At 53.9% G+C, this 25,006-nt stretch overlaps 1 protein-coding gene across 1 annotated transcript in view; it reads left to right on the top strand.

The window, feature by feature from the left end:
• Positions 1-1,035: 1,035 nt before the first annotated feature.
• The window catches only part of exoc6b (exocyst complex component 6B), a gene marked incomplete at its 5' end in the record, with an annotated part of 84,796 nt that continues 60,825 nt past the window's right edge, over positions 1,036-25,006 (top strand). The window contains 7 exon segments of the mRNA XM_080023334.1: positions 1,036-1,124; positions 8,605-8,627; positions 8,630-8,769; positions 20,224-20,271; positions 21,098-21,188; positions 21,316-21,361; positions 23,777-23,981. Of these exon segments, the coding sequence (XP_079879460.1) occupies positions 1,036-1,124; positions 8,605-8,627; positions 8,630-8,769; positions 20,224-20,271; positions 21,098-21,188; positions 21,316-21,361; positions 23,777-23,981 (642 nt within the window).

Here is a 25,006-nt window from a genome sequence, read left to right as displayed (position 1 = left end):
CGCTCGGCTCCGCTCAGCCCTCCCGTTGCGCTTCTTCCGGGCCGCGGCGGCGCGTTGCGTCCCGCCGCCTGGCCGCGCCCCCTCTGCCTTAAGGTGGACCGGAAAAAAAAAAAAAAATGGGCCCGCAACGAACGGACCCCCGAAACACCAACCGAGGAGAGAAATGGCGTGATCGATCCTCCCTGCAGGGAAATAATCGATTGATACTTTGTTCACTTTATTCATCCCCGGGGAGAAACTGCGGCGATTGAGCAGCACACGTCAAAACAAAAGGCAATGATCGTCTTTATAATTATAATAATAACAATAATTATTACAAGAATAATGTCGTGAGAATAAAAAAAACAAAGTAATGAGAACAGCAATTGAAAAAAAAAAAATTACAAGATACAATAAAACCTAAACATGAACAAACAAATAGAAACGATGGAGATTTACCATGAACTTCAAAATTGACGAAAAGATATGGACATTAACAAGAAGGATACAAATAGAAAAATAAAAGAAATATAAAATGTGAAAGATTCAATAAACAAAGAAATTTGACTTATTATGAGGTTATCCGAACAGAAATGGGAAAATAATGACAATAATGAATAAAAACCCGAAAATGAACTGACAAATATATAAAAAAATGCAGATATACGATCAACTTCAAAATAAACGACAAAAGTAATAAGGATATAAATATAAAAAAATGCACTATATAATAAACCTAAACGAATGAATAGAAAAAAATACAATATACAACAAACCTAAAAACATAACAAAAATACAAATATAACAAACAAATAGAAAAGAGATACCCGAAACTATCAGATATATTTATGTTGCATTTTGTATCAGCAAAGTGCAACATAAAAAAATATTATAAATTTACAATTTACAATCGAGATAAAAAAACTAAGGAGCAGAACTAAGGAGACTCCGCCCGCCCGGGCTGCCGGGGCCTAGCTGACCGAGCCTCCCCGGGATCCACCGGAGGCTCCGCTCCGCTACGCAGCTCAGTCCGGTTCCGCGGAACATGCGGGAAGGATGTCGAGCTTGGAGACCGCCGCCGAGCACGAACGAATCCTGCGGGAGATCGAGAGCACCGACACCAACTGCATCGGTCCGACCCTCCGGTGAGTCCCGGGACGACGGGGCCGGGGAGCGGCTCCACCCGTCGCGTCCCGCGCCTGTTTTCAACTGACACCGTCGGGCTTCTCGACCAGCCCGGTGTGCTGCGTTCAAATCCCGCGGAAGGGGTGGGGAGCCACGGCTCCCCAAGTTTGGAAAATACTCTCTTCACGGCACTTTCAAGTCGGCGATATTACTTTATTTTTTTTCTAAAGCCCAAAATATATTCTGCCCCGGCGAACTTTATATGTATATGTATATATATGTATACATATTATATTGACATAATCCCACTGCACAGCAATATCCTGTTAAGCACTACAAACGTCACATAGCGTAAAGCTGTGCTTATTATTATGGAAGACATGGGGAGTGGGGGTGTGTCACGCACAAAACACACATACACACCACAGATTTATACACATACTCGCACGCAGACAGATATACACACACACACACACACACACACACACACACACACACACACACACACACACACACACACACACAGGTGTGTGAAGCACATGAAACCCCTTGTGCTGTTCTTTGATATCTTTTAATAGAATGTGAAAAGTAGTTGTAACAGGTAATAATAATAATAATAATAATAATAAAAAATTTCAGAACCCAATGTTTCCACAAAGCACACGAGCATCTCGCTGTTAAAAACGAGGTTTGGTCACTTCCACCTCCGAGTCCAGCGCTCCCAAACTGTTGATTTGATTGAGTGTTATTTTCCCACGGGACTTTAACGCAGCATCACGCCCAGCCGGTCGAGGTGTGTGTGTGTGTCTGTGTGTGTGTGTGTGTGTGTGTGTGTGTGTGCTAACTTAATGCTAACTCGGAGCTAACTCCAGGGCTAGCTACTTGTCATGCCGGTCACTGCGGCCCGAGCTCCCCGGCCCCGCAGCCCTTCTCTGGGGCTTGGGGCTGGAGACGACGCCGCTGGCATTGCCTGCCTGGGTGACTTTCCGAGAGAACAGGTCAACTTTCCCCCCGCAAAGCACCGTGGCAGCAGCAGTGAAGTGTTTCCCAGGAAAGTTTGTGTTTATTTAAATGGTCTCAGAGGGAAAGTAGAACCAGATCAGCTGATGTTACTGTGTTGTTTACACTGGTGACTGATGAATTACTAGTTTTAGGCCGTGTGTGTGTTTCTGTTTGTTTGTGTGTGTGTGTGTGTGTGTGTTTGTGTGTATCTGTTTTTGTGTGTGTATCTGTTTTTGTGTGTGTATCTGTTTTTGTGTGTGTGTGTGTATCTGTTTTTGTGTGTGTATCTGTTTTTGTGTGTGTATCTGTTTGTGTGTGTGCGTGTGTATCTGTTTGTGTGTGTGTATCTGTAGTCTAGTTTTTGGCCGTGTGTGTGTTTCTGTTTGTGTCTGTGTATCTATTTGTGTGTGTGTGTGTATGTATGTATGTATGTATGTATGTGTATATATATATATATATATATATATATGTGTGTGTGTGTGTGTGTGTGTGTGTGTGTGTGTGTGTGTGAGAGAATTTACAAATAGGAACTGTGTTGGTGTACAGTGATGACGATTAATGAAGAGACAACACTGTTTCATTGTCCAAAGAAGACATGATGTGAATAAACACAGAAAGGCGTGTGTGTGTGTGTGAGTTGTGTGTGTGTGTTCAGGTCCTCATAGAAGCCATTTGCTATATAACTTGACAGCTTTGTGTGACACCTCCTGCTGTTAGGTGTGTGTGATGAATAATAAATGCACCTAAACACACACTCATTATGAGGACATCTAGTTTAAAATAATAAAAAAAAAGTATATTTAATAAACATCTTTTCTGGTTTACTTGCATGGTTCCAAAATGTTCCAATACTGTTGTTAAAGGTTTTTCCAGGTGTCCTCATAACCCAGCTAGACGTGCGTGTGCGTGTGTGTGAGTCCTGGTTCAAGGAAGTAAGCTGGACCCTGTCTGTCTGTAATACAGTTCATACTCACCACTGTGTGGAGGCTGATTCCAGTCGCACGGTCTCATACCTCTGTGTTTCACGTTCCCCACCACACACACACACACACACAACAGAAACATACACTTCAGAAACACACAGTTGGAGCATAATTAAAATGCCTGCTTTATATTTGGAACAGTGAATTCAGTGCGGAGGTCAGATTGAAAGAGTATAATTTATAGCCTCAAATAAGTAAGTGTGTGTGTGTGTGTGTGTGTGTCTGCGTGTGCGTGTGTGTGTTCGTTCTTAGAATACAGTCAATGCAAAAAAAAAAAAAAGTAGACAACTTGGTGGAACCCCCCCCCCCCCCCCCCCCCCCCAAAAAAAAAAAACGTTTGTTCTCTGAGCAGATTGAAGGTTTCGGCCTTGGGCGGGCCTCAAAATGAATGGTTGCGCCGTCGCCCTGCGCGACCGTATTCCGGCCCGCGTCAAACGTCTCGCGGCGCGCGCTCCGAGCGCGGTGCACCTCCGTGCGTTTCGAAACCCCCAAGCGAGGAAGGTGAGTTTTTCCCGGCGCGTCGATTTACTGAAAAGGTCAGAAATGCCGAAACAAGTGGGAATGGTGTAAATACGGACGATGCTTGAACGGGGATCGTCGCTCCAGTTCCCGGCGACGGTTTAGATGCAGGGCTGGCAACTCGCGGGACGCCGCCGCTGTCGCTTTCTGACGTGGTCCCCGGTTCGATTCCATGTGACACCGTTCCTCAGCGCTCAGCGATCCTCAGGGGGTCTCCCGACTCTCCTCACGTTGCAGAAATATCGCCGACTTCCAGATTCAGCGTTGTCACGGCGACGCAGCGCCACCGGTGTCGGATTATCGGCGTGATACCGAACCGGAAGATGTCCCGGGTATTATTCCAGGAAAGAAGGGCTTTAATACGTGGTGGGTTTTTTTCCCCCGCTTTTGTTTTTAACAAATAGAAACCCGTGACGTCTTTTAATGGAGGAAAAAAACCATGATATCCAAGGTCCACGGACCTCAAACGACTTCACCCAGAGTCATGGATTAGACCGTGGGGTGGTGTGTCAGTCGTTGTGTCGGTGAACATGTCGGACACCATTTCCAACTGTTGACTTATAGCGGGACCTTGACAACGTGATGCAGACGACTCCCTTTTTTTTCAGGGAAAACAATGTGCTTCACTCGCGCCGCACAAACGTTTGGGTTTGTTTGTTTTTTTTTTTTTTTTTTTTTTTTCCTGATGCTATCGAGGCCGAGAACATGGTCGTCGCGGTTCGATTCTCCGCGGTGTTGCGTCCTCACTGTCGTGCTGAAGTGCTCTGACGTTTAGAGACCGGGTCCCGCGTCTGTGTTTTGTGGAGTGGCTGGATGCCTGAGCAGGCCCGGGCGGGGCTGCAACATTCCACTCCATGACGGCAGCGTAACTCGGGTTCTACCTGTGAGGACCCGATCCAGTCGACCGCCCTGCGTCTGGTTCTGTTTGCTCATATCAACGAAGCCTCCAAGGGTTCTGTACCTCCGGTGTTGCCTCTAGAGCGTTCTAGACCCGTCGCTCTACCTCTGGTGTTACCTATAGAGGGTTCTGGACCTGTCGCTCTATCTCTGGTGTTACCTTTAGAGGGTTCTGGACCTGTCACTCTACCTCTGGTGTTTCCTATAGAGGGTTCTGGACCTGTCGCTCTACCTCTGGTGTAACCTATAGAGGGTTCTGGACCTGTTGCTCTACCTGTGGCGTTACCTATAGAGGGTTCTGGACCTGTCGCTCTACCTCTGGTGTAACCTATAGAGGGTTCTGGACCTGTTGCTCTACCTGTGGCGTTACCTATAGAGGGTTCTGGACCTGTCGCTCTACCTGTGGCGTTACCTATAGACTCTATAGGTAACATCAGAGATACTGTCGCTCTACCTGTGGTGTTGCCTATAGAGGGTTCTGGACCTGTCGCTCTACCTCTGGTTATGTCTTTATCAGATACATTTTTTGTAACACGGCACACACCACAATACATGCACGCATGCTGGGACGGCCAAACACACACACACACACACACACACACACACACACACACACACACACACACACACACACACACACACACACCCGCCAGAGTTTCTGTTAGAAAAGAATTGCGCCTGTGTTTATTGAGCTTAAAAACACTTGATAGGCAGGTTTTATCAGAGTTCTTGTGTGTGTGTGTGTGTGTGTGTGTGTGTGTGTGTGTGTGTGTGTGTGTGTGTGTGTGTGCGTGTGTGCGTGCGTGTGTGCGTGTGTGCGTGTGTGCGTGCGTGCGTGCGTGCGTGCGTGCGTGCGTGCGTGCGTGCGTGCGTGCGTGCGTGCGTGCGTGCGTGCGTGCGTGCGCGCGCGCAGCGCGCAAGCGCAACCTGTCTGCCATTATTATTTTTGTTATTTCCATATCGACAAAAACCCATCGGCTTTCTGTTGCAACGTGCCGAGCGCAGAATTCCTCGGGACGATCGCGTTTTTTATTTCGACATTGAGGAAAAAATATATATATAGTTATCGTTTTATTGCCCAGCACTAATTAAAATTGTGAACGAGAGGGGATTTAAATTTAAATGTGTCCGACTTCAACAGATTTTCCCGGGCGAAAAACAGTAATTTACCGGATAACAGAAACACGGACACACACCCACGCACACATGCACACATGCACACACGCACACACAAAGACACACGCGTGCTTTAAATTGTTGACGGTGAATCTTGTTCTCTGCATTGAACCCATCCCGGCTTGTCCTTCCTCTGGGCGGCTGACGGGCACAGCGGGTGTGCATGTTTTTGGGTGGGGGTCCTGGCCAAAGTTGCGTGGGGGAAACCCCACGTGAGCACGGGGAGAACACGCACACTCCACACAGGAAGGCCCCTCACCGGGAGAGAACCCACCGGGCGGGAATCAAACCCGGGACCCCGTGGCACTTCGTAGGGTTTTATAGGGATTCTTACATTTTAAATCCATGACCGCAGGTGTCGTGTGGTGTCAGTGTCCTTTATTTGTATCCTCGATTTTATTGCTGCAGTTCAGTTGACGGCATACGATTTAGTGCACCCTCCGAAGGAAGAAAGCTCTCCAGATGGCTTGATCAGTCATAATATTGATTTGTACCATTAGTCGTGCAGCATTGGCCGCAGTGCAGGGGCTTTCTGCTCTTTCTTTTCACACCGTGTGACTTTATTAACTTTCAAATATATATTTTAATGTTGCACTTCAGGGCCAAACACATTTCAAAGTCACTGAAGCAACAACCTGTGGGTTGATGGCAGCTAGTTCTCTTAGCCGACGGCTAATCAAAGTGTGTGTGTGGGTGTGTGTGGGTGTGTGTGGGTGTGTGTGTGTGGGTGTGTGTGTGGGGAGATAATGTAGATAATCTCCAACTGCCAGGGGGAAACTTTTCAGGAAGTGTGGGTGTGTGTATGCAACTCGGCAAGGGTGTGTGTATGTGTGCAAAAAGGGGTGTGTGCATGCCTCTGGGCGTTTGCGGACATGGACCCAGCCACGGTATCGCAAGTGACGTCCGAGGGCCGAAGCTCTGCCCACTTACTTACTTTGACTTGCGCTACTGTGTAGCAATTATGGGATACTAAGCGGCCTTGAAAACCCCGTAGAAGTTCAACAGACTCTCCTCGGAAACGCCACCGAAAATCATTTTCATGTGGTTATCTTTTGTTATTGTGATGTCTCGCTCCACTTCATCTGTTGGTTGTTATTGTTATTTTAGTCGCAATTTGGTTGAGAAAGGGCCGATACAACACACCACACACAGAGCCTGACGATTCCTGAGGACCAGCCTGTGTTTTTTAACCATTTCAAATGCTCAAATGGTTAAAAAACGCAGGCTGATTCCCCAAAATTTTTGAGAAGCCAGGACATTTTGGCCAGGGAGGGTTTCTCTACTTAGTGGTGATTTCTCCTCTGCTGCTCTCCTCTCTTCTTGCAAAGCTCTTCTGTCTTCTTCTGTTGTGGTTGTGTCCTTGGAGGCGGTCTTTTAACATTTGTCATTTTGTGCATTTGTTTGAGTGTTTGGGTGACGAGAGAGCACAAGACCGCACACGCCCTGCTGAGTCACCACACACACACACACACACACACACACACACACACACACACACACACACACACACACACACACACACAGTTTTCGGAGAGTGTGTGTGTGTGTGTGTGTGTGTGTGTGTGTGTGTGTAATGTAGGCCAGGTCCTTGTTTAGCCAGCTGTCATAGTCAGCAACTTGCCCCCAAAAGGACTTGAAGTGTCCTCTAAAACACATAACCCTCTAAAACACATAACACACACACACACACACACACACTAGGGGTCTCACAGACTAGTTGACTACTATGACAACTAGTCTGCGTTGTTGGCAGCTGTCGACAAGTCGTGGACAACCTTATTTTTTTTTTTTTTTTTTTTTTTTTTTTGTCGTCAATGTCACCAGATTTACAATAATTATTGTATAAGTAAAATATATTTTTTAAATATATATTTATATGTATATTTTCATTCAGCTGTGTTCTCTTGATTAATTTAATTTACAGAATACAATTGGTAATATTTCCGGGGTTGCGGTGTCGCCAGCGGATGTCCAGGCCGAGGCTTCCGCTTCCGCGTGCCCTTCATTGTTTACCGTTTGATTAGCAACTTGAGACGCGAGAATGGAGATGGAGTTGAGAGACGACGTCTCCGGATTTTTAAGTGGTGAATACAAAAACAAGTTCATAAAAAGCGAAACCGTCGTCAGGCCGATGGCAGCTGGGTTCTGAGATGGCCAGGAACTCCTCTCTCTGCGGCTTTCTTACATATTCGATAAAAGACTAGACTAGACTAGTCTACTACTGTGATGAAAAACTTGGTTACTAGTAAAAATCAGTCATTGTGAAACACACACACACACACGCACACACAAACTGCAGTTTTATAAAGATGTTTGCTTTCTTTGTTTTTATCTGTGTTTGTGTATAGAAGACGCTCTGAGGACCTCTGTACCCTGAAAGAGACTTATAAATAGTGTGTGTGTGTGTCTGTCTGTGTCTGTGTGTGTGTGTGTGTGTGTGTGTGTGTGTGTGTGTCCTTGGTGGCGTCAGACGCTCTATTGTACAAGTCGGGCATTTCCTTGTCAACAGGAGGAAGGGTGGCCGTGCACTCAGGTGTGTGTGTGTGTGTGTGTGTGTGTGTTGGAACGCACACTGGAATTATTTTCTACTCGAGGACAGACTGACTCACACTTCAAGAATAACAATGTTTACAAAAAAAATAATAATGGGAAAAATTTATAGGAATAAAAGAACGACAGAATTTAATAAAATAACACCATATCCTAAAATGTTTGTTTTCCTCTCTTCCCCCTCCTTTTCCGTCTCTCTCTGTCCCTCTCGCTTTCCCTTTTTAAATTCAATTCAAATGAGTGACGTGTGATTGTATCCTAAAGCTTTATTATACATTGGCAGTTTTTCAGGTCATCCTCAGGTTTATTGCATATCGCATTTTCTTTTTTCTATTTGTATTCTTCTTCTCTGATTGCGTCTCACCCTCCCCAGCTCTGTGTATGATGGGGAGGAGCACGCCTCTTCATGGACAAGCTGGATGGGAGGATCAGGAACCACGACAGGGAGATTGAGAAGATGTGCAACCACCACTTCCAGGGCTTCGTCGACTCCATCACCGAGCTGCTCAAAGTGCGAGGGGAGGCACAGAAGCTCAAGGTGAGGGAGGGAGGGTGAGTCTGGGAGAGGGGGGATAGGGAGCGTTTGGGAGACAGGGGGAGAGAGAGCGTTTGGGAGACAGGGGGAGAGAGAGCGTTTGGGAGAGGGGGGGAGAGAGAGCGTTTGGGAGAGGGGGAGAGAGGGCGTTTGGGAGAGGGGGGAGAGAGGGTGTTTGGGAGAGGGGGGAGAGAGGGTGCTTGGGAGAGGGGGGAGAGAGGGTGCTTGGGAGAGGGGGGAGAGAGGGCGCTTGGGAGAGGGGGAACAGAGAGCGCTTGGGAGAGGGGGAACAGAGAGCGCTTGGGAGAGGGGGGAGAGAGCGCTTGGGAGAGGGGGGTGCTTGGGAGGGGGGAGAGAGCGCTTGGGAGAGGGGGAACAGAGTGTGTTTGGGAGAGGGGGAACAGAGTGTGTTTGGGGAGAGAGGGGAGAGAGTGTTTGGGAGAGGGGGGGGGCATTGGGGAGGGGGGAGAGAGACTGTTTGCAGGAGAGGGGAGAGAGAGTTTGGGAGAGGGGGGGGCATTGGGGAGGGGGAGAGAGACTGTTTGCAGGAGAGGGGAGAGAGAGTTTGGGAGAGGTGAGAGAGCGTTTGGGAGAGGTGAGAGAGCGTTTGGGAGAGAGGGGAGAGAGCGTTTGGGAGAGAGGGGAGAGAGCGTTTGGGAGAGGGGGGAGAGAGCGTTTGGGAGAGGGGAAGAGTGTTTGTGAGAGGGGGGAGAGAGAGTGTTTGGGAGCAGGGGGAGAGAGAGCTTGGGAGAGAATATTGGGAGAGGGGGGAGAGAGCATTTGGGAGAGGGGGGAGAGAGCGTTTGGAGAGGGGGGAGAGAGCGTTTGGGAGAGGGGGGAGAGAGCGTTTGGGAGAGGGGGGAGAGAGCGTTTGGGAGAGGGGGGAGAGAGCATTTGGGAGAGGGGGGAGAGAGCATTTGGGAGACGGGGAGAGCGTTTGTGAGAGGGGGGAGAGAGCTTGAGAGAGAATATTGGGAGCAGGGGGAGAGAGAGCTTGGGAGAGAATATTGGGAGAGGGGGGGAGAGAGCGTTTGGGAGAGGGGGGAGAGAGAGGGTTTGAGAGCAGGGGGAGAGAGAGCTTGGGAGAGAATATTGGGAGAGGGGGGAGAGAGCGTTTGGGAGAGGGGAGAGAGCATTTGGGAGACAGGGGGAGAGAGAGGGTTTGGGAGACGGGGGGAGAGAGAGAGGGTTTGGGAGACGGGGGGAGAGAGAGGGTTTGGGAGACGGGGGGAGAGAGAGGGTTTGGGAGACAGGGGGGGAGAGAGAGGGTTTGGGAGACAGGGGGGGGAGAGAGAGGGTTTGGGAGACGGGGGGAGAGAGAGGGTTTGGGAGACGGGGGGAGAGAGAGGGTTTGGGAGACAGGGGGGGAGAGAGAGGGTTTGGGAGACAGGGGGGGAGAGAGAGGGTTTGGGAGACAGGGGGGGAGAGAGAGGGTTTGGGAGACGGGGGGAGAGAGAGGGTTTGGGAGACAGGGGGGAGAGAGAGGGTTTGGGAGACAGGGGGGAGAGAGAGGGTTTGGGAGAGAGAGGGTTTGGGAGACGGGGGAGAGAGAGGGTTTGGGAGACAGGGGGGAAAGAGGCTTTGGGAGACAGGGGGAGAGAGAGCCTTTGGGAGACAGGGGGAGAGAGAGCCTTTGGGAGACAGGGGGAGAGAGAGCCTTTGGGAGACAGGGGGAGAGAGAGCCTTTGGGAGACAGGGGGAGAGAGCGTTTGGGAGACAGGGGGAGAGAGAGCGTTTGGGAGACAGGGGGAGAGAGAGCGTTTGGGAGAGAATATTGGTAGAGGGGGGAGAGAGCGTTTGGGAGACAGGGGGGGAGAGAGAGGGTTTGGGAGACAGGGGGGGAGAGAGAGGGTTTGGGAGACAGGGGGGAAAGAGAGGGTTTGGGAGACAGGGGGGAGAGAGAGGGTTTGGGAGACAGGGGGGAGAGAGAGGGTTTGGGAGACAGGGGGGAAAGAGGCTTTGGGAGACAGGGGGAGAGAGAGGCTTTGGGAGACAGGGGGGAGAGAGAGGCTTTGGGAGACAGGGGGGAGAGAGAGGCTTTGGGAGACAGGGGGGAGAGAGAGGGTTTGGGAGACAGGGGGGAGAGAGAGGGTTTGGGAGACAGGGGGGAGAGAGAGCGTTTGGGAGACAGGGGGGAGAGAGAGCGTTTGGGAGACAGGGGGGAGAGAGAGCGTTTGGGAGACAGGGGGGAGAGAGAGCGTTTGGGAGACAGGGGGGAGAGAGGGCGTTTGGGAGACAGGGGGGAGAGAGAGCGTTTGGGAGACAGGGGGGAGAGAGAGCGTTTGGGAGACAGGGGGGAGAGAGAGCGTTTGGGAGACAGGGGGGAGAGAGAGCGTTTGGGAGACAGGGGGGAGAGAGAGCGTTTGGGAGACAGGGGGGAGAGAGAGCGTTTGGGAGACAGGGGGGAGAGAGAGCGTTTGGGAGACAGGGGGGAGAGAGAGCGTTTGGGAGACAGGGGGGAGAGAGAGCGTTTGGGAGACAGGGGGAGAGAGAGAGGGTTTGGGAGACAGGGGGGAGGGAGAGGGTTTGGGAGACAGGGGGGAGAGAGAGGGTTTGGGAGACAGGGGGGAGAGAGAGGGTTTGGGAGACAGGGAGAGAGAGAGTTTGGGAGACAGGGAGAGAGAGGGTTTGGGAGAGGGGAGAGAGAGAGCGTTTGGGAGAGGGGCGAGAGAGAGCGTTTGGGAGAGGGGCGAGAGAGAGGGTTTGGGAGACAGGGGGGAGCGAGAGCGTTTGGGAGACAGGGGGGAGAGAGAGGGTTTGGGAGACAGGGGGGAGAGAGAGCGTTTGGGAGACAGGGGGGAGAGAGAGCGTTTGGGAGACAGGGGGGAGAGAGAGCGTTTGGGAGACAGGGGGGAGAGAGAGCGTTTGGGAGACAGGGGGGAGAGAGAGCGTTTGGGAGACAGGGGGGAGAGAGAGCGTTTGGGAGACAGGGGGGAGAGAGACGTTTGGGAGACAGGGGGGAGAGAGAGCGTTTGGGAGACAGGGGGGAGAGAGAGCGTTTGGGAGACAGGGGGGAGAGAGAGCGTTTGGGAGACAGGGGGGAGAGAGAGCGTTTGGGAGACAGGGGGGAGAGAGAGCGTTTGGGAGACAGGGGGAGAGAGAGAGGGTTTGGGAGACAGGGGAGAGAGAGAGGGTTTGGGAGACAGGGGGGAGGGAGAGGGTTTGGGAGACAGGGGGGAGAGAGAGGGTTTGGGAGACAGGGAGAGAGAGAGTTTGGGAGACAGGGAGAGAGAGGGTTTGGGAGACAGGGAGAGAGAGGGTTTGGGAGACAGGGAGAGAGAGCGTTTGGGAGAGGGGCGAGAGAGCGTTTGGGACACAGGGGGGAGAGAGAGGGTTTGGGAGACAGGGGGGAGAGAGAGCGTTTGGGAGACAGGGGGGAGAGAGAGCGTTTGGGAGACAGGGGGAAGAGAGAGCGTTTGGGAGACAGGGGGGAAGAGAGAGCGTTTGGGAGACAGGGGGGAAGAGAGCGTTTGGGAGACAGGGGGGAGAGAAAGCGTTGGGGAGACAGGGGGAGAGAGAGAGGGTTTGGGAGACAGGGAGAGAGAGAGAGGGTTTGGGAGACAGGGAGAGAGAGAGAGGGTTTGGGAGACAGGGGGAGAGAGAGCAATTGTGAGAGGGGGAGAGAGAGCGTTGGGGAGACAGGGGGAGAGAGAGAGGGTTTGGGAGACAGGGAGAGAGAGAGGGTTTGGGAGAGGGGGAGAGAGAGCGTTTGGGAGACAGGGGGGAGAGAGAGCGTTGGGGAGACAGGGGGAGAGAGAGAGGGTTTGGGAGACAGGGAGAGAGAGAGGGTTTGGGAGACAGGGGGAGAGAGAGCGTTTGTGAGAGGGGGGAGAGAGAGCGTTGGGGAGACAGGGGGAGAGAGAGCGTTGGGGAGACAGGGGGAGAGAGAGAGGGTTTGGGAGACAGGGGGAGAGAGAGCATTTGGGAGAGGGGGGAGAGAGAGCGTTTGGGAGACAGGGAGAGAGAGAGTTTGGGAGACAGGGAGAGAGAGGGTTTGGGAGAGGGGAGAGAGAGAGCGTTTGGGAGAGGGGCGAGAGAGCGTTTGGGACACAGGGGGAGAGAGAGCGTTTGGGAGAGGGGCGAGAGAGCGGTTGGGACACAGGGGGAGAGAGAGCGTTGGGGAGACAGGGGGAGAGAGAGTGTTTGGGAGAGGGGCGGGAGAGCGTTTGGGACACAGGGGGAGAGAGAGCGTTTGGGAGACAGGGGGAGAGAGAGTGTTTGGGAGACAGGGGGAGAGAGCGTTTGTGAGAGGGGGGAGAGAGAGCGTTTGGGACACAGGGGGAGAGAGAGCATTGGGGAGACAGGGGGAGAGAGAGCATTGGGGAGACAGGGGGAGAGAGAGCGTTGGGGAGACAGGGGGAGAGAGAGCGTTGGGGAGACAGGGGGAGAGAGAGCGTTTGGGACACAGGGGGAGAGAGCGTTGGGAAGACAGGGGGAGAGAGCGTTGGGAAGACAGGGGGAGAGAGCGTTGGGGAGACAGGGGGAGAGAGCGTTGGGGAGACAGGGGGAGAGAGCGTTGGGGAGACAGGGGGAGAGAGCGTTGGGGAGAGGGTTTGGGAGAGGGGGGGGAGAGGGTTTGGGAGAGGGGGGGGGGGGTTTGGAAGAGGGGGGGGGGGGGAGAGGGTTTGGGAGAGGGGGAGAGAGAGAGCGTTTGGGAGACAGGGAGAGAGCGGGTTTGGGAGAGGGGAGAGAGAGGGTTTGGGAGAGGGGAGAGAGAGAGGGTTTGGGAGAGGGGGGAGAGAGAGCGATCTTGGGGGAGGGGGGAGTGGGCATTTGGGAGATGGGAGGAGGGCGTTTGGGAGACAGGGAGAGAGAGGGTTTGGGAGAGGGGAGAGAGAGCGTTTGGGAGAGGGGGGGGAGAGAGCGTTTGGGAGAGGGGGGGGAGAGAGCGTTTGGGAGAGGGGGGGGAGAGAGCGTTTGGGAGAGGGGGGGAGAGAGCGTTTGGGAGAGGGGCGAGAGAGAGCGTTTGGGAGACAGGGGGGGAGAGAGCGTTTGCGACAGAGGGGGAGAGAGAGCGTTTGGGAGAGGGGGGAGAGAGCATTGGGAGACGGGGGAGAGAGGGAGAGAGCATTGGGAGAGGGGGAGAGAGAGAGAGCGTCTGGGAGACAGGGGGAGAGAGAGCGTTGGGGAGACAGGGGGAGAGAGATTCTTGGGGAGACAGGGGGAGAGAGAGCGTTGGGGAGACAGGGGGAGAGAGCGTTGGGGAGACAGGGGGAGAGAGAGCGTTGGGGAGACAGGGGGAGAGAGAGCGTTGGGGAGACAGGGGGAGAGAGCGTTGGGGAGACAGGGGGAGAGAGCGTTGGGGAGACAGGGGGAGAGAGCGTTGGGGAGACAGGGGGAGAGAGCGTTGGGGAGACAGGGGGAGAGAGCGTTGGGGAGACAGGGGGAGAGAGCGTTGGGGAGACAGGGGGAGAGAGCGTTGGGGAGACAGGGGGAAAGAGCGGGTTTTGGAGAGGGGGGAGAGAGAGGGTTTGGGAGAGGGGGGAGAGAGAGGGTTTGGGAGAGGGGGGAGAGAGAGGGTTTGGGAGAGGGGGGAGAGAGAGGGTTTGGGAGAGGGGGGAGAGAGAGGGTTTGGGAGAGGGGGGAGAGAGAGGGTTTGGGAGAGGGGAGAGAGAGAGGGTTTGGGAGAGGGGAGAGAGAGAGCGTTTGGGAGAGGAGAGAGAGAGAGCGTTTGGGAGACAGGGAGAGAGAGGGTTTGGGAGAGGGGAGAGAGAGAGCGTTTGGGACACAGGGGGAGAGAGAGCGTTTGGGAGACGGGGGAGAGAGAGCGTTTGGCGGACACAGGGGAGAGAGAGCGTTTGGGAGACGGGGGAGAGAGAGCGTTTGGGAGAGGGGGGAGAGAGCGTTTGGGAGAGGGGGGAGAGAGCGTTTGGGACACAGGGGGAGAGAGCACTTTGGGAGACAGGGGGAGAGAGAGCACTTTGGGAGACAGGGGGAGAGAGAGCGGTTGGGAGACAGGGGGAGAGAGAGCGGTTGGGAGACAGGGGGAGAGAGAGCGGTTGGGAGACAGGGGGAGAGAGAGCGGTTGGGAGACAGGGGGAGAGAGAGCGGTTGGGAGACAGGGGGAGAGAGAGCGGTTGGGAGACAGGGGGAGAGAGAGCGGTTGGGAGACAGGGGGAGAGAGAGCGGTTGGGAGACAGGGGGAGAGAGAGCGGTTGGGAGACAGGGGGAGAGAGAGCGGTTGGGAGACAGGGGGAGAGAGAGAGAGAGCGTCAGGGAGAGGGGGGAGAGAGAGAGAGCGTCTGGGAGACAGGGGGAGAGAGCGTTGGGGAGACAGGGTGAGAGAGCGTTGGGGAGACAGGGTGAGAGAGCGTTGGGGAGACAGGGTGAGAGAGCGTTGGGGAGACAGGGGGAGAGAGCGTTGGGGAGACAGGGGGAGAGAGAGCATTGGGAGACGGGGGAGAGAGAGAGAGAGAGCATTGTGAGAGGGGGGAGAGAGAGAGAGCGTCTGGGAGACAGGGGGAGAGAATTTGGGAGACAGGGGGAACAGAGAGCATTGGGAGACAGGGGGAGAGAGAGCGTTGGGGAGACAGGGGGAGAGAGAGCGTTGGGGAGACAGGGGGAGAGAGTGTTGGGGAGACAGGGGGAGAGAGCGTTGGGGAGACGGGGAGAGAGCGTTGGGGAGACAGGGGGAGAGAGCGTTGGGGAGACAGGGGGAGGGAGAGGGTTTGGGAGAGGGGGGGAGAGAGAGGGTTTGGGAGAGGGTTTGGGAGAGGGGAGAGAGAGAGCGTTTGGGAGACAGGGAGAGAGCGGGTTTGGGAGAGGGGAGAGAGAGGTATTTGGGAGAGGGGAGAGAGAGAGCGTTTGGGAGAGGGGAGAGAGAGAGCGTTTGGGAGAGGGGAGAGAGAGAGCGTTTGGGACACAGGGGGAGAGAGAGCGTTTGGGAGAGGGGAGAGAGAGGGGAGAGAGAGAGCGTTTGGGAGACAGGGAGAGGGAGGGTTTGGGAGAGGAGGGAGAGAGAGGGTTTGGGAGAGGAGAGAGAGAGAGCGTTTGGGAGAGGGGAGAGAGAGAGCGTTTGGGAGAGGGGAGAGAGAGAGCGTTTGGGACACAGGGGGAGAGAGAGCGTTTGGGAGAGGGGAAAGAGAGCGTTTGGGAGACGGGGGAGAGAGAGCGTTTGTGAGAGGGGGGAGAGAGAGTGTTTGTGAGAGGGGGGAGAGAGAGCATTTGGGAGAGGGGGGAGAGAGCGTTTGGGACACAGGGGGAGAGAGAGCGTTTGGGACACAGGGGGAGAGAGCACTTTGGGAGACAGGGGGAGAGAGAGCGGTTGGGAGACAGGTGGAGAGAGAGCGGTTGGGAGACAGGGGGAGAGAGAGCATTTGGGAGACAGGGGGAGAGAGCGTTGGGAAGACAGGGGGAGAGAGCGTTGGGGAGACAGGGGGAGAGAGCGTTGGGGAGAGGGTTTGGGAGAGGGTTTGGGAGAGGGGGGGGGGGGGGGAGAGGGTTTGGGAGAGGGGAGAGAGAGAGCGTTTGGGAGACAGGGAGAGAGCGGGTTTGGGAGAGGGGAGAGAGAGGGTTTGGGAGAGGGGAGAGAGAGGGTTTGGGAGAGGGGAGAGAGAGAGGGTTTGGGAGAGGGGGGAGAGAGAGCGATCTTGGGGGAGGGGGGAGTGGGCATTTGGGAGATGGGAGGAGGGCGTTTGGGAGACAGGGAGAGAGAGGGTTTGGGAGAGGGGAGAGAGAGCGTTTGGGAGAGGGGGGGGAGAGAGCGTTTGGGAGAGGGGGGGGAGAGAGCGTTTGGGAGAGGGGCGGGAGAGAGCGTTTGGGAGACAGGGGGGGAGAGAGCGTTTGCGACAGAGGGGGAGAGAGAGCGTTTGGGAGAGGGGGGAGAGAGCATTGGGAGACGGGGGAGAGAGAGAGAGAGCATTGGGAGAGGGGGAGAGAGAGAGAGCGTCTGGGAGACAGGGGGAGAGAGAGCGTTGGGGAGACAGGGGGAGAGAGAGCCTTGGGGAGACAGGGGGAGAGAGAGCCTTGGGGAGACAGGGGGAGAGAGAGCGTTGGGGAGACAGGGGGAGAGAGCGTTGGGGAGACAGGGGGAGAGAGAGCGTTGGGGAGACAGGGGGAGAGAGCGTTGGGGAGACAGGGGGAAAGAGCGTTGGGGAGACAGGGGGAAAGAGCGTTGGGGAGACAGGGGGAGAGAGCGTTGGGGAGACAGGGGGAGAGAGCGTTGGGGAGACAGGGGGAGAGAGCGTTGGGGAGACAGGGGGAGAGAGCGTTGGGGAGACAGGGGGAGAGAGCGGGTTTTGGAGAGGGGGGAGAGAGAGGGTTTGGGAGAGGGGGGAGAGAGAGGGTTTGGGAGAGGGGGGAGAGAGAGGGTTTGGGAGAGGGGGGAGAGAGAGGGTTTGGGAGAGGGGAGAGAGAGAGAGCGTTTGGGAGACAGGGAGAGAGAGGGTTTGGGAGAGGGGAGAGAGAGAGCGTTTGGGACACAGGGGGAGAGAGAGCGTTTGGGAGACGGGGGAGAGAGAGCGTTTGGCGGACACAGGGGAGAGAGAGCGTTTGGGAGACGGGGGAGAGAGAGCGTTTGGGAGAGGGGGGAGAGAGCGTTTGGGAGAGGGGGGAGAGAGCGTTTGGGACACAGGGGGAGAGAGCACTTTGGGAGACAGGGGGAGAGAGAGCGGTTGGGAGACAGGGGGAGAGAGAGCGGTTGGGAGACAGGGGGAGAGAGAGCGGTTGGGAGACAGGGGGAGAGATAGCGGTTGGGAGACAGGGGGAGAGATAGCGGTTGGGAGACAGGGGGAGAGATAGCGGTTGGGAGACAGGGGGAGAGAGAGCGGTTGGGAGACAGGGGGAGAGAGAGCGGTTGGGAGACAGGGGGAGAGAGAGCGGTTGGGAGACAGGGGGAGAGAGAGCGGTTGGGAGACAGGGGGAGAGAGAGCGGTTGGGAGACAGGGGGAGAGAGAGCGGTTGGGAGACAGGGGGAGAGAGAGCGGTTGGGAGACAGGGGGAGAGAGAGCGGTTGGGAGACAGGGGGAGAGAGAGCGGTTGGGAGACAGGGGGAGAGAGAGCGGTTGGGAGAGGAGAGAGAGAGCGTTTGGGAGAGGGGAGAGAGAGCGTTTGGGAGAGGGGAGAGAGAGCGTTGGGGAGACAGGGTGAGAGAGCGTTGGGGAGACAGGGTGAGAGAGCGTTGGGGAGACAGGGGGAGAGAGAGCATTGGGAGACGGGGGAGACAGGGGGAGAGAGAGCATTGGGAGACGGGGGAGAGAGAATTTGGGAGACAGGGGGAGAGAGAGAGCGTCTGGGAGAGGGGGGAGAGAGAGAGAGCGTCAGGGAGACGGGGGAGAGAGAGAGCGTCTGGGAGACAGGGGGAGAGAGCGTCTGGGAGACAGGGGGAGAGAGCGTCTGGGAGACAGGGTGAGAGAGCGTTGGGGAGACAGGTTGAGAGAGCGTTGGGGAGACAGGGTGAGAGAGCGCTGGGGAGACAGGGTGAGAGAGCGCTGGGGAGACAGGGGGAGAGAGCGTTGGGGAGACAGGGGGAGAGAGCGTTGGGGAGACAGGGGGAGAGAGAGCATTGGGAGACGGGGGAGAGAGAGAGAGAGCATTGTGAGAGGGGGGGAGAGAGAGAGAGCGTCTGGGAGACGGGGAGAGAGAATTTGGGAGACAGGGGGAACAGAGAGCATTGGGAGACAGGGGGAGAGAGAGCGTTGGGGAGACAGGGGGAGAGAGAGCGTTGGGGAGACAGGGGGAGAGAGTGTTGGGGAGACAGGGGGAGAGAGCGTTGGGGAGACGGGGAGAGAGCGTTGGGGAGACAGGGGGAGAGAGCGTTGGGGAGACAGGGGGAGGGAGAGGGTTTGGGAGAGGGGGGAGAGAGAGGGTTTGGGAGAGGGTTTGGGAGAGGGGAGAGAGAGAGCGTTTGGGAGACAGGGAGAGAGCGGGTTTGGGAGAGGGGAGAGAGAGGTATTTGGGAGAGGGGAGAGAGAGAGCGTTTGGGAGAGGGGAGAGAGAGAGCGTTTGGGAGAGGGGAGAGAGAGAGCGTTTGGGACACAGGGGGAGAGAGAGCGTTTGGGAGAGGGGAGAGAGAGGGGAGAGAGAGAGCGTTTGGGAGACAGGGAGAGGGAGGGTTTGGGAGAGGAGGGAGAGAGAGGGTTTGGGAGAGGAGAGAGAGAGAGCGTTTGGGAGAGGGGGGAGAGAGAGCGTTTGGGAGAGGGGAGAGAGAGAGCGTTTGGGACACAGGGGGTGAGAGAGCGTTTGGGAGAGGGGAAAGAGAGCGTTTGGGAGACGGGGGAGAGAGAGCGTTTGTGAGAGGGGGGAGAGAGAGTGTTTGTGAGAGGGGGGAGAGAGAGCATTTGGGAGAGGGGGGAGAGAGCGTTTGGGACACAGGGGGAGAGAGAGCGTTTGGGACACAGGGGGAGAGAGCACTTTGGGAGACAGGGGGAGAGAGAGCGGTTGGGAGACAGGTGGAGAGAGAGCGGTTGGGAGACAGGGGGAGAGAGAGCGTTTGGGAGACAGGGGGAGAGAGAGCGTTTGGGAGACAGGGGGAGAGAGAGCGTTTGGGAGAGGGGGGAGAGAGCATTGGGAGACGGGGGAGAGAGAGAGAGAGCATTGGGAGAGGGGGGAGAGAGAGAGCGTCTGGGAGAGGGGGGAGAGAGAGAGAGCGTCAGGGAGACGGGGGAGAGAGAGAGCGTCTGGGAGACAGGGGGAGAGAGCGTTGGGGAGACAGGGGGAGAGAGCGTTGTGGAGACGGGGAGAGAGCGTTGGGGAGACAGGGGGAGAGAGCGTTGGGGAGACAGGGGGAGAGAGAGCGTTGGGGAGACAGGGGGAGAGAGAGCGTTTGGGAGAGGGGCGAGAGAGAGAGCGTTTGGGACACAGGAGGAGAGAGAGCGTTTGGGACACAGGGGGAGAGAGAGCGTTTGGGAGAGGGGGGAGAGAGAGCGTTTGGGAGAGGGGGGGGGGGAGCATTGGGATAGGGGGGAGAGAGAGCGTTTGGGACACAGGGGGAGAGAGAGCGTTTGGGAGAGGGGCGAGAGAGAGAGCGTTTGGGACACAGGAGGAGAGAGAGCGTTGGGACACAGGGGGAGAGAGAGCGTTTGGGAGAGGGGGGAGAGAGAGCGTTTGGGAGAGGGGGGGGGAGCATTGGGAGAGGGGGGAGAGAGAGCGTTTGGGACACAGGGGGAGAGAGAGCGTTTGGGAGAGGGGGGGGAGAGAGCATTGGTAGAGGGGGGAGAGAGAGCGTTTGGGAGACAGGGGGAGAGAGCGTTTGGGAGAGGGGGGGGGGGGGAGCATTGGGAGAGGGGGGAGAGAGAGTGTTTGGGAGACAGGGGGAGAGAGAGCGTTTGGGAGACGGGGAGAGAGAGATATTTTTGTTTCTTTCCCTGTGACGTGACAAGTTGAAATGGACTCAATGCTCCTGTTTGACGTGGTCACAGGAGCCTGAACGTTCACTTCCTCATCCCAAACAAAACAAAAACGATGCGGAAGCCACTGAGCTGCTCTCTGATTGGTCCTTTCCCCTTGCCCCCCCCCCAGAGTCAGGTGACCGAGACCAACCGACGCCTCCAGGACGACGGCAAAGGGGTAAGACGGCGAAAACGACGAGTTCAAGCTGGAGAGGTCACTCGTCACATACATAAACACACGGTCATGCATACATGCGGTGAGATGTCGCGACGCCCGGCGATGACGCACAGCAAGCTCTATAAGCTCCAAAAATACAAAAAAAAAAATACCAGAATGTGCGTAGTCGACACGAGGGGCTCGCGCAGGCGGCGGCGCCACAACCGCGATTCTGGGTTCAAAAATTATATCGTGGGGTTAATTGACTGTGTTGTGGTAAATACACATTTAAATCCCGCGGAATGAAACTTCCCTCCAGCACTTACCTCACAGCTTCATCCTGAACCCTGCAGATCATTGTTGCTCAGGTCCAGCTCTCTCAGACCGGAGCAGTTGGAGCTGAAATGCCAGGGAGCGGTGTGTGTGTGTGTGTTTGTGTGTGTGTGTGTGTGTGGGGGAGAGAATCTGCAAATGTCAAAAGTAAAACCATATAAATGCAAGAAATCGTGTCGAGAAAAAAAAAAAAGACACAATTTCCAAAAAAAAAAAGTCTCCTCTACTGTTTGCTGTTTGTAAGGTGATAGCCGCGCTAAAGTCGCACGTTGTGGTTTCTATACATCGCCACCAGATGGCGCCGCCGGCTAGCGTTAGCAATAGCATGTGGGCGGCGCGGCGCGGGCGGAGGCGGTTGAGAGACGGCCGACCGACCCGCCCGTCGGCCGCTCTGGACCGATCGGGGACCGAGCGTTCCCTCGCGGCGTCGGCGCGGGCGGCCGCGCCCACGGGCTTGGTGACTTCCCTTTGGTGACTTCCCTGATCCCCCCCCCTCTCCTCCTCGGCCAATCAGCTGCTCGGCTCCATGGACGAGCTGAGGCAGTGCCGCGTGCAGCAGAGGAACATGGCGAGCACCATCGACAAGCTCACGCACTGCCTGCCAGGTATGCACAGGCACACACACACACACACACACACACACACACACACACACACGCACACACGCACACGGTTGTTCTTTGGTTGAATCTCCCAGAATCCCTTTCTCTGTTTGGTTTGGTTGTGCTGCAGTCCTGGAGATGTACAGCAAGCTGCAGGAGCAGATGGCGGCCAAGAGGTGAGAGAGGAGACGTGTCGGGTTCAAAGGCAACTTTGAGTATTTTATTATTATTATTACTATGATTATATATATATACATCAATATTATTTTAATTTTTAATTCATTATGAGGATTATTATTATTATTATTATATATTTTATTATTGTTGTTGTTGTTGTTGTTGTTGTTATTATTAATAATAATATTACAGCGGTACCTCGACTGACGACTGTAATTGGTTCTATAAGAACGGTCGTATGTTAAAACAGTCGTATGTCGAAGCAGTTTTTCCCATATAAATTATGAAATCATGAAGGGTGAAAATGAACAAAATACACAGCACAAACGCAGTAAATATGAAAAAAATATCAATAAGCCACGAGCTACGTGCACACACACGATGTAGGTCGCCTGCTGACTGACTGCTGACTGACTGCTGACTGACTGCCGACTGCAAATTTCCAGGGTCGTATCTTGGAGCAGTCGGTCGTTAGTTAGTTAGTTAGTTAGTTAGTTCATTAGTTCGTTAGTTCCTCCGGTTCCTTCTAGAACATTGGGCGTCGAGCCCCCGCCATTTGCTCCTTACCAGAATGGCTTCGTCTCGTCGTTTCCGTAACATGCTTTTTTTTTAGAGGGTGAGGTTGTTAACCCCACGCCCAACCCCCAACCTGGAGGACCGGGTGCTGACTTCCCCGTGTCACAAAGGCATTATTATTATTATAATTATTACTGGTATCATCATTATATATTTGCAAGTCAACACATTTTCGTGACTATCGCTCCTCGTATCTTGGATTAGTCGTAAGCAGATGCAGTCGTAAGTCGAGGTACCACTGTAATAATATCTTTTTTTTTTGTGTTATTATTATTATTAATATTTTAATTTTTTATGTTATTATTTTTTTTATTGTATTATTATTATTATTATTATTATCATCGGGCTGAAACCGGATTGTTTTTGCTCTGATTTTTATAATTATTAATATTCTCTGCTTTTTTTCCGGGCTAAAAGTGTCTGAAACACGACAACCGCAGTCCACTCAGACGTGGCTGAGGTCTCGTTAGAACCGGGATATTCCAGTCGTGGGAGTTTGATGGATATCGGCCTACGTTAGGAGCAGAAAATACTGAAAGACTGTTGCGGAACAACGCGGAAGTAGCGCGGGAAGTAGAACGTTTTGATTGGTTTGAGGGGCGGGCACGTTGTGACATCGTCTCCGTCCGACGTGACATAAGTCCGAGCTTCGTCTCCCGGAGCTCATTTGCATCCAGTGACCCGTGGACGGCAGAGCGGTTTCTGCACGTGAACGGGCAACCCGAGCCGGAATACCGGGCCTTTTGCATTTCGCAAAACCCCGCCCGCGGGAACTTCTTCGAACCTTTAGAGGAACCGTCTCTTTGTTTTGGGTCCGCACTGCGCGATCCAGGAGCGATTCCAACTGGATGTAACGGTGTGCGCTGTTTTTAGGTGTACGGCGGTATCAAACCACGCAGTTCCGAACCGTTGAGCCTCTCCCCGTAACAGCGTGCCCACGGGCTGGACCCCATGTTGCCGCTGCACGGTAGCAGACGGACTAGTGTTGTCATGATCCTCCTAATGAGTCATTTCACCGAGTGCCGCGCTCCACCAGAACTGCTTACGGCAATATTTCATGACATAGTGATTTTTTGTTACTTGCGCACGCATAGGAGCAAGTGTAAACAAATATTATTATTATTATTATTATTATTATTATTATTATTATGAAAGCCCAGAACCACATGTTTGTATCTGGTGCTCCAGGTTGGAGAGAGAGAGTTTGGGGGAGAGAGGGAGGGAATTCGAGAGACAGAGTAAAAAGGAGAGGGGGGGGGGGAGCGAGACAGGGAATAGGATGGAGAGAAAGAAACAACGGAGACAAAAGGACGGAAAAGACATTTAAAAAGAAAGAAAAGAACGGAGAGAGAGAGAGAGAGAGAGAGATGAAAATAAATATCAATAGGTGAGCCTCATGAGAGGGACTCCACGAGCGCCTGCCGTTCCTCAGAGCGTCCACTAGATGGAGCCCAAAGCTCGTTGTGTAGAAGCGCCTTCTCAGTTCCCAGGAGTTCGACGCAAATGAACCATTCAATTTACTGTGAATACAGAAAATAATTTGGGGAATAAACTTGACATTGTCCATTTAGTTAACTCGAAGTAAAGCTTGATTCAAATATGATAGATCCAGAAAATATAATATGTTCTGTATTTTTATTTTTTTTTTCACCAACCACAAATTTACTTTTGCTGTACAGTACATTTTGTTGCTATTTTTTTAATTTTGTTATTTTAAATACATTTTTAATTATTATTGTTTTTATTGCTATTATTATTGTTATCATCATCGTTATTATTATTATTATTATTATTATTATTGTTATTATTATCATCATCATTATTCCCACTATGTGCAGGTACTACCCGGCGCTGCGGACCCTGGAGCAGCTGGAGCACTCCTGTCTCCCCCGCGCCGCTCACTTCCGCTTCTGCCGCCTGATGTCGGACAACATCCCCAAACTGAGGCTGCACATCAGGGACACGGCCATGATGCACCTGCGGGACTTCCTGGAGAGCATCCGGAAACACTCGGACAAGATCGGAGAGACGGCCATCAGACAGGTAGACTGGCCTTCTTCGGAGAACGTCGTCAAATAAGTATCCGCTATTCACGGGACCTGCTGGGGAGCAAATTAAATGACGTTAAATTAAAATGAATAATCAAAATGAATCTCAGGTTGGACTTCCAATTCAACCCGGGTCTGTCACCCCGGCCCACTTTAATTATGTTGCAGTCCCGCCGTTGGCCTCTAGGTGTCAGTAGAGAACCACACTGACGCACAGTCCTCAATGTTTTTACTTTTGGATATGTTTTAGTAAAACCATAAAGACGCAGAGTTGGAAAACAATATGAGTATACTTTATTCATACACTTCTATCCCAAACATTTTGTTAATCTTATATTTGTATCTCTATATGACAATATTCCTATTTTTTTTACCTATCGGACCGCTCGGTGGCCCCGTGGCGACCAGCGGCGGCGTCCCCGGACCGCGTATTGAGCACCGCTGTGGGAGTTCAGGGGATCAGCTTAGCTAACCGCTGACCGGACGGACCGCTAATCACCAGGGAGGCGGTGTGGTGGTACCGGTGCTACTGGGCGGAGGGAGGGAGGGCGGGATAATTTCATCCCTTCTTTCAACCACTTTGCCATGTTTCCTGTTGTCGCATTCTCCTCCTCCTCCTCCTCCATTCCTTCTTTACCTCTTCCTCCACTCTCTCCCTCTCTCTTTCTCAGCCTTCTCTTCTGTGAGTCTCCCTCCCTCCCTCTCCCTCCGCTGCGTTCTGTTCTAAATTAGATGGAACTCCCTCGACCAGAGATGTGAAAATAAATGAGAGAGAGAGAGAGAGAGAGAGAGAGAGAGAGAGAGAGAGAGAGAGAGAGAGACTCACAATGGAGCTATTGTCTGCCGCCACATGCCCAGAGAGGTGTGGGGGGGTGGAAGAGCAAGAGAAGAAGAGGGGATAAACGACGGAGGGAAAGGGGGGGGGGGGGGGGGGTCTCGTCATTTGGCCCGGAGCCGGTCTCTCCCCTCACACCTTGTGCACGACGTCTGAGGTGGAAAGAAGCGAAACGAGGGGGTCGA

Source organism: Zeus faber (assembly GCF_960531495.2).
Source record: "Zeus faber genome assembly, chromosome: 22".
In the NCBI taxonomy this organism is placed as follows: domain Eukaryota; kingdom Metazoa; phylum Chordata; class Actinopteri; order Zeiformes; family Zeidae; genus Zeus; species Zeus faber.
This window is presented reverse-complemented; position numbering and strand designations above follow the sequence as displayed.